Genomic DNA, 15,368 nt, shown 5'->3' with positions numbered 1-15,368 from the left:
TTTTTACACAAAACAGTACTTACAGATACATTAAGCATTATAATGAGCCTATCTTATCTTCCAATAATTTATATATTAAGCATAAAAAGAATGAAATCAAATACTGAGTTCAATGCACAGTAATTATGTCTTCCTTTTAAATGTCCCAAGCTTATAAATAATTTTTTTTTTTTTTTTTTTTTTTGTTATCCAATCACCATTCAGTCCCACTTATGTTCAATAAGAATATTATTATATTAGACTCAATAAAACACTCTTAAATTCATAAAATATATTACCTTATCCTGGCATATTCGCAACTGACTGACTAAAATGGAACATCTGTCAGGATCAGCTCTCCCATCAAAGCTATCCAGTTCTGTTGCAACCATTGTAAGTTCCTCATCAGCCCAGTAAAACAAAGCTAACTTGGAACTATCTTCTTTCTAAGAAAATAAATATCAAGGAATTTTAAGATACCAAACATCTTTCATAAACATTCTTCCTTGCAAACTCAGTATGACAAATTCAAACATTATATTTTCATTACTCAAAAATCACAAAAGTTAACTAATTTCCAATACAGTGCCAATGATCAAACAGCTGATTAAAAGAAAGTTGAATAATAAAAATTTGCATTTCATTACTCTGTTTAATAACTAGTTAAAAAAAAAAGAGAGAGAGAAGAAGAAGGGAGTGAGCTGCAGAATTTCTACATAAAAAATAGTAGATAGTGATTTATTTTATTACAGTGTTTTGCTATTTTGAAATTCATCATCAATCACCATTCAGTGGCTTACTACTTGATGAAAATGCTCTTTAAGCAGCCAGAGGTGAAAATCTATATTACATTACAGTAGTGAAATTCCATAACTCCATTAAAAGACTTTACAATAGTAAAAGAATTAGCGTTATTGAAACCTTAGCCACAGCTAAAGCAACAGCTACTAGGACTGAAAGAAAATTTTCAAAATTTGGTCTGGTGCACAACATGCTGACTTTCTAAAACTTCTGAACTTTTATTCAAATTACTATATAGAAATGCCTCCCATGACTGGAAATAAACCAGTGAAAATGGCTAAAACTTTCAAATGAATTATTTTCACCTTCACACAGTTTACTTTTTAGTCATTTTCACTGTAATCAAGAAATCAAAAGATCTATTTCATGTGTCAAAAGGTGACCAAGTGTTTACTTAGTCATTTTTACTGCAATTTTGAAAAATTTTAAGAAATGAATGAAAATTTTTAAAGTAAATATATTTTTTAAAGAATTTTTGATAAGCTATCAGATGCAAAACAACATACCACAGTTCCGCAAACATTCTCAGCATGCACCACGTGAATGTTCAAAAACAACTCTTGGATTTGCATATTTTTCTTTGCATACTAATTCTTGTCAATTGAGAGCTTCATTAATAAATAAATACTGATCATGGGAAAAACAGATTGAAAGATGTGAAATAAAAAAGTGTAGTGAAAATCAAATATAAACTGAGTCCAGCAAGCGAATAATTTTAAGAAATATTTTAGAGTGATATAAAATTTGCATTTATAATTCAATTTTGAAAAATGCTTGTTTTAAGTGAAGAATGGTCCGAGTTTTTGAATGTTCCTAGTAATAATAAAAAAGATTTTACTCAAACGCAATCATTAAATATCTGCCTTTTAAACCAAAAATATTTAATCACTTATGCCATAAGGAATTTTATTTATATATTATAAGATATTTTCTCTCTTCTTCCCATGTGTTTTAGTGGTACTCCTTACCTCTGCTTTAGTGATTTTAGCCACGTACTGGAAAGTATATCCGGAGGTTTTGAATTCGATTCCTGGCTAAGGCACAACTGATTGTCTCACCTTCCAGAAAAATTATAAATGAGTCTACACTAGTACCTGAACTAAAACGTGGTGGATGCTAACTTGCACCAATAAGATTTAGCATTCTTTCCCAATCACCTTTTAAGAGAAGGGGGAAGAGAATGTGAGCTATTTTCTCCCTCTTTTTCCCATGTCTTCATGTTATACATGAGAAGCATGTCCAGCAAGCATGGGAAAGTACAGAGTTCTCGAGTCCTAGCAACAGCACTGTTCAAATTTCCTGGCTCAAGAAACCTTCTTGACATTTTTGAAATAAATCTAATGACTCAACACAAGTGGCGCCTGAACGAATATATGGTGAACAGTAATTTGTCACAACCTCAGTTTCAATGACTGTGTCTTCTCCTCCTCAGTCACTTTTAAGTGGGAAAGAACAAAGTATTTTTCCCTTCTTACCATGCACTTTCATGGTGTGATAGGAAAGCACATCTGGCTAGCATCAAAAAGTCTGGAGTTTGAATCCTGGCAAAAGCAGAGGTGATTGTACCATCTCTGCTCCAAAAAATTCTAAATGACTACACCATTAGTATAATATGAAGATGGTACAGTAATTAATACAAATTTAAGCTAAAAATTTTATGAAAAAAACTGACTTGAAAAGCAAATTTTCAATAAAAAAATTGATTTAAATAAAAAAAAATCTAATTTAGGTAGGGGAAAAAAACCTAACCCCCCCCAGAATTCTTTTGTACATCCTGGTTTCCAAGAAAGTAGGCTGGTCCATATTACATTTCCCACATTTAATTATTAAACAACAAGAAGCTTTTATGCCCTGAAAACTAAAACAGCACATCTAAAATAATGCATAAAAGAAATTAAACAAATAAAAAAAATCTGAAATGTTTTAGATTTTAAATTACGTCCAAAGGGGCTTTTTTTTAATGTTTTGTGTGTTACCTTTATTTATTAAATATCATGTTCTACGCACTCAAACTATAAAATTCAGTTCAACAGCAATATTTCAAATTAATTTTAAAATGAAATCATTTAGTTTTTTTAATCAAAAATTCGTTGAAGTGTTATAAAATCTGAAATCGATAATAAAACAAATTTCAAATTAGGGCTTCCACAGCTCATATTCTATGGAAGATCACATAATTCAAATTTTGATGGCTCTAGGTACCTTTGTTTTATCACAATGTGGGAAACATACATATATTTAATTTCTTTAAATATAAGACAGGGCAAAAATATATTGTGGCAACGATTAAAAAACTGATAGAGACTTTTAAAGTTTTCGATGCAAAATGACAAAATGAAATTAATAGTCCTTCAGGGGAAACTGCCCCTTTGGACTAAAAAAGAAATAGTTTTTCGCAGACGATTCAGCACTGCTTGCCTATTGTGCATGCGCTAATTAATTAATTCAGTTCTCTATTCGCGATACGGCAAAAATGCATAAAAATTCAAAATATTTTCATTAAAAACTGAAAGATATAGAAAACATTAAACACCAATTACAGTTAAAACATTTTTAAAAAAGCAATTTTTATAATTAAAATTACAGTTTCTACAGAAAAACAAGCTAATAACTTAAATGATAGTTCCAGAATGAATTAAGGATAATTTAATTCGCAATAATAAAAGAAGACATTATTTTGTTGTTACAAAGTATAAGTTTCTCTAGCTTGGCAACCAATCCACTATTCTGCTAAGTTTCAAACGTAAACAAATATGGCTGCCATGTTAAACAAAAATTAAGCTTAGCTGCACTTAAAAAATTTTTAAATTGTAGATAATTCCACAATTATTGCATGCAGGTTAAGTAAAGGCATAAAAACGTTAACCGGAAGATAAGAACAACATAATTAAATCAGATTTAATGCAAAAAATGCACAATTCACAAACACATAAGAATAAAGAAACTGAGCTCACTCAGCCGAGTAACAGAGTGGATATATATTTATATATATATCTAATATATTACTAAATAAATGCATACATATATATTTATTTATTTATTTAGTAAATAAATTATATATATACTATATATAATTTATTTACTAAAATATTGATTATATTATCTCAATCAATATTTCTTTAGTAAATAAATTATTATTATCTTACTTTGCAGCTATTGCGCAAGTATTAGAATAACTTGTTTTCGAACTAAGTGAATTTAAGATCATACAACATTATTTATATATATACTTTTAGTGCGGCCGATTGGCAACCAAAATGGAAGGTGCACATCTACATGTTATAGCAGTCCTACGAAATTTCAACGTTCTTGAGGCTACTCGTTTTTGAGTTACGCGATATGCATACGTACATTCGTATGTACAGACGTCATGAAAAAAAAAAAACTCTTCAGAATTCATTTTAAATCAGTTTTATAATGTTTTGGCGAAAAAAAAAAGAGTCCTTTATTGTGTCCTTACGTAGGGATGTCACGCAAAAACATCGTTAAATGGCATTCGATAGCGGTCAAAATGGATATTTTCGTTGAAATATGATATACGAAATTTTTCGTGATTACAATACTTCCTTTTTACTTTACAAGGAAGTAAAAATTAAGCATTTTCTCATTTAACAGATAACAATCCATTCCAAGATTTGCAAGTTTTAGAACTATTTCCCAGGAAAGATAAAGAATTGCAACAAGGTTAGCAATAGCTATGAACTGGCAGTGTGCCAGGCAGGCGGGCAATAAATGTTTTGGTAGCCTAACAAAGTAATAATATAAACGATCGATCATCAAATAACACGCAAAAAATATTTGCAGACATTTCAAATGCCAAACATTCCACCTTCCGATGCAGATAAGGTAAGCCGATAACGTCGTAAAAGTATTATTAACAATAATTTGGCTGAAGTTCTGTTGCGTGTAGCTGAACGATCCGGTTGAATGGAATTTTCATTCTTTGCCTCATATAGGGGTCAGTTTTCCTTACAAAATCTTTGATGAAAACATACTTTACTTTAGACAGACAGCCTAAGGCAATGACCTCACACTCTAATTGCATGAGGGCCAAAATTACAATTTGAAAACTGCTGACGGGCAAGAATTTATAAAAGCAGATAAATAAAAAATAAACGTAACAAAATTTAAATATTTTAAATAAATTTTAAATTTCGCTTGCTAAATATTTATCAAAACACATATAAATAAAAATAATAATGTAGCACAGGAATTAAATTCAAATTAATATTTATTTTCGACCTAAAGTTTGCTATCTGTAAGACATTTTTGTTGGTTACACTGGGTAATTCAAATATATTGACAGCTAAATACTAAACTTCTAGACAGACATACCTTTTATATAATTCTAACATTAAACTAATAAACAAATTAAGAAAATTTTTAAGCTTTCAGAGAAAATTTATCAAGTGGGACAAAACTTAATAAGTAATAAAAATTTAGTCTCTCTAATTTAATAAATTTTCCGCCGGGGATAAATAAAAATACACATAAAAAATTAGGTAAAGCAACAACATTCTGTTTGATATATATTTTAACAAGACTCTTATCAATATACGCCAAACAGAAGGTTGTTTCTTTGCCTAATTTTATGTTTTATTTTGACGTGTTTATCTTCTTTCTAGAAAAATACGTATGTCTGTGTGTAAATAATTATAAACATCTTTACTTCTTTCTATAGCTTGACGTTCGATGGATAATTAAATAAAAATAATTCATCATATGTATTTAATACCTCGAAAGATACCCATATTTGTCTGAAGAGTACATCTCACAACTTCTAAAAAAAATTATTCCTCAGCATTTGGTATTTTATGCTTTTCTTTTCTTATTCGTTTTTCTTCTCCGCCAGGTAATGAAAAATGTCTCATTTTTTGATTAAAAACTGAAACATAATTCATTTAACGCAGAAGGAAACAACATCCGTACATTTGCGCAAACACGCCTGTGATGCTGAGGAAATTAAAATGTGCATAGGAATGGGAAAAGGTAATCTCAAATAAATAAAAAGAGGGGTTTATACGGTATTTCTTCCGCCTTCTTAGCATGTCTTCGTAGTGTAGTGATCAGCACGCTCGACGTGTATTCAAGAGGTCCGCGGTTCAGTTCCGACGAAGGCATTGCACATTTTTCATCTCTCCTGCTTCGAAATAGCCTAATGTCTCTGTAGTGGCGCACGAACTAAAAAGGTGGTGAATGATGATTCGATTGGGTCCCCTAAAACCCCATTCGCCCTTTAAAAGGGGAAGTTTATAAGGTATTTTCTCCCGCCTTCGTAGTGTAGTGGTCAGCACGCTCGGCGCGTATTCGATTCTGAAGTTATCTTAAATACTAAATGTTTTTAATGTTCTACAAGTTTAAATGTTCATAGATGCAGTGTTCGCAATTTAGTATATCGTTTTCATTTTCATTTAAGATGGATAAATCATCTTCTAATAAATCAAATTTAATATCATCCGATTCTATTTCCTTTTCCATTTTAGCTATCAATCTTGTTACTGATGCTCTTAACATTCCTCGCTTCTTTTTTAGTGCTTTTAACTTATCCATCTTAATAATCAATATTCAATCACTAATCGAACAATAATAAATACTTAAATCACAATATATCTAAAGATCACTGTTATCCCGGGTTTCGGCACCAGCCCTGGCTGTTTCGGCACTGTCCCGGCGAAGGTGTTGCTTATTTTTCATCTCCCCTGCTTCGAAATAATCTAATATCTCTACAGGATTAAATATTATTATTAATAAAGACTACACAAAATTCAATTTAATAATCAAAACCTTAAGTAGCCACGCGTCTTCAGGAAAAAGGATGGAAAAAAGAAAAACCACGCTAAGAGAAATTGTGAAACCTCTTCCGAAAAAGAAACGCAATCGCAACACAAAGGAAATTTGCCTTACTCCCCCCCCCCCAAAAAAAATCGTGTGACCTTTAATTAAATGTTTTTAAGATCTGTATTCTTTTAAATATTTTTCTTACTTATAAAGGCTAATCACAGATACTTCCAGTCTTCGTGAAATAAAATCCAAAATTTGCACCTTACAGTTAAAGAAGTAGCTTTTCTGCTCTGTGTCTGTGTAGTTGAAAAAAACCATCATCATGATCAGGCTTCCAGAAATAAATCTAAACAGCAGTTAATAAATAAGATGATGATTAATTGAAAATTGCTTTAACAGCAGAATTAAATTTATAATATTTTTCTGCACTTTTTGAAAAAAGAAATGCGAGAAAATTAACAATGCCCTCATTGGGATCAAACTCCAGATTTCCCGAATGCCAGGCGGAAGTGCTTTTAATTTTTATAATGTCTGAAGACACGCGGTACGGAAGGCAGAATTCATAACATTCTCCATATTTAAAGGACAACTGGAGAGATGGCTATTAGGCAATTTATAAGCCTCGTTTATGCTATACTAATATCTATTGTATGAAGTTCTCGATTCTAAGCAATGTCAGTACTATGCCTGCGTTGAACCTATGCCATATCGATCTTATCCCAGTGTCGACTATACGCAGCTTGTGACAACTATGTGCAAGTGACAAAATGTGTATCAATCCTCTTACTCATCACCAGATTTCTTTCTTATTTTGTCGATCATCCGCTGTTAAGGGGACTCATACACCTTAAACCCCTCATGATCTTCGAATATGTGACTATTGCAAGAATTGGGATATTTTATTTATTTTAAAAGCAATTACTTCCAACTTTTTACAACTGACTTCATGATATAGCTGCTTTGGAAACTAGTAACCAGAAAGTTTGTGTTGCCACAAATATTTTTGTAATTTAATCCTCTTTGTGACGAAATATTTTGCCATGTTTCCACCTTGCGCGCATGATATTTTAAAAATGGCTAATGGTACATACTTGAAATTGGATGAAATTCTTTATATGGGCACTATTTTCTAAATGAACCAACAATCTGATGAATATTTTACTATTGAAAAATTTAATGGATGAAAACATTACACATTTTTTTAATAAAATACATTTTATAAACTCAACTCAAAATAAAATAAAAATTTAACATGAAATTTTTAAAATTTTTGGTTCACAGTAGTTTCCAGTCGTTATAAAAGCTATATATTAAATATGGAATTAAATTATGAAACAGAATGTTTTAAACTGTGCGCGCAAGTTGTAAACATGACGAAAAATGTTGTCACAAAGCGGATTCAATTATAAAAATATTTGTGGCAACACAAACTTTCTGATGACTATTTCAGAAAGCAGCTGTATTATGTAGTCAGCTGTAAAAAGTTGGTAGTAATTGCTTTTAAAATAAATAAGTTATCCCAATTCTTGCGACAGTCACCTATTCGAACATCTTATGGGTTTTAAGGTGTATGAGTCCCCTTAATTAAGGTCTGCCATATGCCTATGTGAAGTCATTCAATTCTACATACTGTCGATACTGTAAAAGTTCCGAGTCCCGACGAAGGCACTGCACATATTTCACTTCTTCGGAAGAGAGTGTGGGGGGGGGGGGACCTAATGACTCTACAGTGCCGCCCGAACTAAAAAGGTAGCGAACAAAATTATCACCATCAGGATTTGAGGTCTGGGTCACCTAATCCCCAGCTGCCTTTTAAAAGGGGAGTATATTTTCTCATTCCAATGCAGTATGTCTTCGTGGTGTAATGGTAGCACACTCGGCGCGTATTTGAGAAGTCCAGGTTCGAGTCCCGGTGAGAGTATTTACATTTTTCACATCTACAGCTTCAAAATAACCTAATGACTCTACAAGTGCCGCCCGAACTAAAAAAAGGGGGTGGTGAACAATAATTCATGACCACCACCAGGATTTGGCGATTGGATTCCCTAATCCCCAATCGACCTTTAAAATGGGAGAATATAAGGTATTTTCTCTCTCCTTTCCGCATGCTTTCGTGCTGTAATTGAAGCATACTCGAAGCGTATTAGAGATGCCTAAGGTTCGAGTCACGGCGAAAGCACTGCCCCACGTCTCCAACATCAAAAAAACCTAATGGCCCTGCAGTCTCATTAAGATAATCGTAAACTCTTTTAATTCCAAGCATATTGTAGTGCTGGAATAGAAAAACGTATATTTCATAGGCATGCAGATTGTTGGAAAACAAAGAAAACGAATGCTTTTCAGAACCGAAGACTTATGAAAATGAGTACATTAAACGGATTTCTTCTTTTGCATAGTATGTATCGATTTGAACACACTAGAAGACTCAATTAAAATGCTAGATTATACGAAAGTGAAATTTTCATATATTTGCAAAGTATGAAATTACCTAGAAATATATTTGAACACAGTTCTTTAAAAATAAAAAATTATTAACATTTAAATACTGCAAAAGACTTTCAATTACAATTGTAGCGAAAGATACTCGAATGATTCAAACTTGGCAACGTGATTTACTCGTGTTAATATTCTAACTTGAAGTGCACTTCATATTACAATTCCGTCTTTCTACATACAATTCCTTCGATAGTTAAGTTAGGTTTCAAACAAAATTAAAATCTTCTGCTTACGGTACGGTATAAAGCAGTTCAACAGTCTTTAAGATTAGAATGAGGAGAAAAGAGTCTCAATACAAGATGGTTTAGATGTATGAACTTCGAATCCTAAAAGAGTTCTATAATAACCTTAAGAAACGAGTATGATATACTGGAAGTAATCCATAGAAACCAAAAAATAAGATACTGAACATTTAATAAGAAAATACTTGAGGTAAAATTAAACAAACGTGCATTACTTTTCAAAGTAAAATTCAAGAGGCGAAAAATAATTAGTTTTATAAATTAAAAAACAGGTTATGCTTATTAGAGGGCTATGATTTTCAGAAAGTGACGTTGAGATAAAAAAAATATTATTTTTTATATAAGAGACAGTAGTCATTCCAGTACAATAAATACCATCTTAACAATATTTAGCGCGCCCGATATTAATCAGCGCAAATACAGCTCGCCTAATCTATGGCATTAAAATAATTTTAAGGCTCTAATTCCAAACAAAGATATCTATTAAGAATAAACGACTCTGGGGTTAAAGAAGATGGAATGATTATGCATCAGTTTACAGGTTCACCCAATTTTCATTGCATTCACACCCCTCGCATTTCGTGTTCTATACGTTTATTGCGACCAAAGGGATGACCTTTTCCCAACTCCAGCCAACGCGCTAGCCCTCGCCACGCTTCAAGTCCCATTTCCTCCGTTCGTTACGGCATGGTGGTTAAATGTGCAGAAAGGATGTGGCGTAATAGTTGTGAAATGGTGTCATATGGTCATGACATATAATAAGATGAAGTCTCTCGATGCAAAGACTTAATAAATGCAATGGGAAATTTTAAAAAGGGAAAAATAATATCTTAAGAACTTTCTAAAACTACTTAATGGACCTTAAAATAAGTAATTTTGTAAAAAGTAACACGTGAGGAATTTTTCCGAAGACAGATCAAAAGACTTAAATTCTTAATGCGCGTGCGGTTCAAGGACAGTGAATCTTTACGAAAGATCATCATCAATAACGAGAAGGTATATGATATACAACCTGATTCTAGTAAAGTTTTAAGGATAAAAAGATATTTAAAAATTTAAAAAACATAAAAATCATATAAAAAAGCAGTCTAGTACGAAAAATTTCAAGATTCACTTTTCATACATCTCAAAAGAAACAGACGTCTCTTAAACGAAAAGTTATTTTACGACTGTACCTATTACTTAGGAATTCATAATACCACAACAAAGAAGTTGGTTTCTTTTGTTCACTGAAAAAGTCGAAAGCGCTAACAATAATTTTTAAACCAACTTCAGTGAATAATTCAGTTTAAAAGAAATACTGTACAATCGTACTTCCGACTTCACTCAAAGGGTGGAATAAAAAGTAATCATGAATATATAATACTATCCCTATATAAAATAATATATATTTTTCGTTTCTTATAGAAAGATTTTCAGCTGATAGCAACTTATACATTTTGTCACAAGCCACATTTACAGTACGAAATAATATTTTATTTGCAATTTTAGCTAGCATCTTTTACTGCTTCCATATACGACCTTATTATGTGAACACATAATGAATTATTACGTATCGTACGGCAAAAACCACAGATAATGAAATTTTAACTAAAAAAGGGATGTAAACTTCAATATAGGTGTTAACAATATGTTCAAGAACTGAGACGGTTAATCTAATTAACCATCTTGCCGTGACGAGTATGTAATGTGACACGATAAACCTAATTTTAAATTAATTATTAAACATCAAAGTTTAATAATCTTTTTCATTGGGTAATAATTAATCAACAAGCTCATTCACTGTGTATAACGGCACATGGCTTTTCGATGAATGATTCAACTCGATAATATAACACACAAAAAGTACCAATCAGATCAAGGTTCTTGCTTTGAGTAATCACTATGTTGAATGAAATGCATTAAAATTAACTGCAAATACTGAGATTTTTTGAATAAAAACGTGCTGCAGTATCAACGCTGAATAAAAATAAAAACTTATCAAATATTCCAGTTAAGCTCTTTCGAATTCATGAAAAATAATTTGATATTATTTTAGCAAAACACATCAGAATTATCCGTTAGAGAAAGGACACCCTCGTGAATGACCTATTTAAAATAAAAAAATTGAAATTTACATAGATTGATCCAAAAAAAAAAGGTTATATAAGCCATCAGCATTTAATCTAAGTAATTACTGTCGAGGGCATATTTTTCTCCTAGAGCAGGGGTTCTCAACCTGTGGTACGCAAGAAAAAATAGGTGGTAAGCAAAGAAGCAAAGTATTTTAAACCATTAAATTCAAAAATTAAAACCCCAACATCCTGATTGAGTTTTTTTTTTTTTTTTTTTTTTTTTTTTCCTTTTGTTTTGTTTAGATGGTACGCGTTAGTCAAAAGGTTGAGAACCGCTGTCCTAGAGTGCAGAGAGATGGCATTTGTTGTCTAGCAGAGATTGTGCGGGTAGATAGAGTATTAAGTTCGCAGACGCGTTATAGTGATTGAAATTGCAAGACGTTTAGAAAAGTAATCTCGCTTGGAAGTGCAAGCCGTAATTCATTGTCCTGATCGAGTGTCAGCAGCGTGGCCATACTACTGCCGATCGTTACTGTGCCACTCCTTGACAAGGATGCCTGAAGCCATCCGATGCAAGCGCCCTGCCATGTTGAGTGATGGTGTTCTTCTCCTGCATGATAATACTCCAAGCCCAAGAACTGCAGCAAAAGTTTTAGTGGGAATTCCGGAGCCACACCCCCATACAGCCCAGATTTAGAACGCAGTGACTGTTTCTTTTTCTCGAAATTGAAGGAACATTTATCAGGAATGATTTTCAGACAGTGATGTGAAAACAGGCTCAGGGGGCAGGGACGTAATTTTCCTCAAGACGGCTTAAAGAAGTTGGTCTTCCATTCAGATAAATGCCTAAATAGAGTTGGTGATTATTTGCGTGTGTGATTATGGCGAGGCCTCGAGGGCTCTCTGCCTAAGGGAAGGAATGCCTTAGTGGAGGGCTTTCTAAGGGAAACTGGATCGTATACACGTTACACATGGGGAAAACCACAAAAACGCCCATGCGGTCAGCCCTTTCGCGGGATTCGAACCTCGGACCGAACTACCAGTGTTCAGCGACTTTACCGCTCGGCAGCTGGGGGGTCAGTTGATGGTTATGTAGAAAAATGATACGCAAGTATGCCTATTCATTCCGTTTCATACTTTCTGTCTATTGTTAATAAATCATTTTTATTAAGCCTTATATAACTTTTTTTTTTTTTTGATTCACTCTTGTATCTCCATTACTGTGAGAAAAATTCTGAAAACTTCAGCTAATATGTCCTACAGCTGGAAACCGAAAACAAAATAAATTATCAACAAAATAATTTAAAAAACAAAAGACCAAATAAAGTAACCAAAAAGTGAATAACTGTTAATGGAAATTGAGAATCACAAAATGCTTCGTCAGAATTTGCTCATTTTGGCATAAACTGTACGTACAAATCTTTCAGTACATAAAGAGAAATTACTTTTTCCGGATAATTAAAATTATATTAATTTATTTTTTACAATAGTTGCTCAGCGTTAAACATAAAATATACCACACAAAATTTAATGAAAGACTGAGTAGCAAAATCGATTAGCTCGTGAAATATTTATTGACAGAAAAATATTTCACTAGCTAATCGCTTTTGCTAGACAAATCAAAGCCATAAACTTGCAATAAAAATGCCAGTTTTATTTACCTCAGAAATTATCATTTTACTTGGCTTGTCGGCAATGTCGTTCTTGAGATATATGTCGGTGAAAATTGTTAAGGAGACCATTTCCAGTACATGATGATCTTTAAAAATGGCTAGTGTTTCGTATAACATAAACACAAGCCCCAAAGGTATAGAATATTACAATACAACTACCTCCACGAAAGACTAAAATCATACGGAACTAATGGTCCTTACAATTTTAGGACGGTTTTCATTGAATTCTCTTACGTCTAATTTCCTAAAATGTGGAGGCCTCGGCCCACTTGAATACTGGAAATGCGACCTGCATTCGATTCCAGGTAAATGGGATGGCTGCCTGATTGGTTTTCATTGTTCTCCTACTGTGTAATGTGAATATGAGCCAGTTTTCCTCCTGAAGTCTTTCACAAAGGCATTCTTTTTCTTAGGCAGATAGCCCTTGTGAGGTTTACCATTATTCAATTAATCCAACCCAACCTTAAAATACGGAAATCTGTTTGCAAGTCCACTGAAACCAAGTCCAGCAAACATTTTGTGCAAAATATTTAAGCATGATCTCACTTCAGTGAATGTCAGATATTTCTTTTCAAACAGTTAAAGATCTTTTTCAACAAAAAATATTTTTAATATATCCTCATCTTATCTGATAAAAGGACGCAATACGCTCGACCTCAGTCAACACTATTTGCAATCTGTAACAGTTAAAAGAAGCCAAGGGCACCGATAAAACCGATAAACGGTATGATATCGTTGTTTATTCATAAAATGTCAATAGAATTTCTAAGTGCAACGTTTCATCACCACGGTCATCCATATTTTCTAAAAGTTCAACGCATTAAAGAATAAATTTGTATTCTACAGAAAAGTGCCAGCTTTAGATTTTTATCCTTGAACAATGCAGATCTGAAATCCGTAACTTCACTTATACATACATCTTCTGCAATAACTGTATAGAGAAATATTCTGAAGATTTGCGCCAATTTCCAGAAGTCTCAGATGGAAAGCGTAACTTAGAAATATATATATATATATATATATATATATATATATGCACTTTTTAGAACTTACTTATATACACTTTATTGCGTATTTTATATATTTATATATATAATACGTAATCAAGTTCTAAGGGAGAATTTTTTTTTTTTAAATCCCTCACGGTTAAAAGTGAAAAAAAGGAAAAAAATTTTTTTTTAAATTGCAATAATGCGAAGGAATGAATATTACACATGATCAAAGGAATATTACACATGATTCTTTCCTGAATTTATATCTAGAAGAATTTAAAAATTCAATAATATTCGAGAACCAATAATTAAAAATAAAGAATCTGATGCGGACACCATGTGACTTCCCTATACGGCCTATTTAATTATACACATTTGTTGCTGAACTTCATTTAAACTTATTTACTTCATTTTGATTAGAAATATATTTATAATCCAGTCAATTCAGTTCTGAATTCGCGACAGGGCAAAAATATATTAAAAATTGTATAAAAATTAAAAATTTTCATTAAAAATTGTACAACAACATAAAAAAAAACCCACCAAATACAGTTAAAAACAATTTTTGAAAAAAAATTTACAATTAAAACTACAGTTTATATGCAACATCAAGCAATTCGGCCACCAGGCAGGAAGATAAAATTTTCGGTGCACAAAATTGAAAGTTAACTTTTGGTCACATGAACAAAAAGATACTGAAGTTGATGTACCAAATAACTTAATTCGCCTTTCTACTAAGAGTTTCAAATGTAAATAAATGTCGGCCTCGTTAGGCTTAGTACCACTGAAACTATTAAATTGTTGATAATTCTACAATTATTCCATGCAGATTAACTAAAGGCATAAAAACCTTAAACGGAATATAATAATATAATTTAATCACTTTTAAAGCATAAATAAACAATTTAGTAACATAAGAAAAACAAAACTGAGCACACTGAGCCGGGTAACAGAGTACCGATATATATACACTGCTGGCCATTAAAATATCAACCCCATGAAGGAAAGCAAACACAAAAAAGATACTTATTGTAAGGAAACAGTATGACATGAAGACAAAATGATTTAAATTTGTAAGCAGTTTGGGGGTTTGCAGGGGGGGGTAAAATTAGTAGAAACAGCTGCCACACATGGCAGCTAAAACGGCCCGCACACAGTTAGGCATGGAGTCGAACTGCACTTAAATGACAGAAACGGGCAACTTATTCCATGCTGCTTCAAGTCTATACCATACTTCCATCAACCGTATTAGCTGGAAAGGGGTGGCGGGCCAGTCTCTCAGCAACCCATGACCAGATGTTTTCAATGGATGACAGATCTGGAGACCGTGCAGGATAGGGCGGACACCCA

At 32.5% G+C, this 15,368-nt stretch overlaps 1 protein-coding gene across 2 annotated transcripts in view; it reads right to left on the bottom strand.

The window, feature by feature from the left end:
• LOC118205372 (lateral signaling target protein 2 homolog) overlaps positions 1-15,368 on the bottom strand; it is a 209,400-nt gene that overhangs the window by 90,917 nt on the left and 103,115 nt on the right. For both annotated transcript variants that reach the window (XM_085819169.1, XM_085819168.1), the window contains one exon: positions 279-425. In XM_085819169.1, the coding sequence (XP_085675295.1) occupies positions 279-371 (93 nt within the window). In that variant the 5' untranslated portion in view covers positions 372-425. The remainder of the gene's footprint in view (positions 1-278; positions 426-15,368) is intronic.

Source organism: Stegodyphus dumicola, chromosome 6 (genome assembly GCF_044657685.1).
Source record: "Stegodyphus dumicola isolate Sdum_Otavi_A_Nest chromosome 6, ASM4465768v1".
NCBI classification, from domain to species: Eukaryota; Metazoa; Arthropoda; class Arachnida; order Araneae; family Eresidae; genus Stegodyphus; species Stegodyphus dumicola.
Note: the sequence above shows the minus strand (reverse complement) of the source record. Positions and strands in the feature narration are given on the sequence as shown.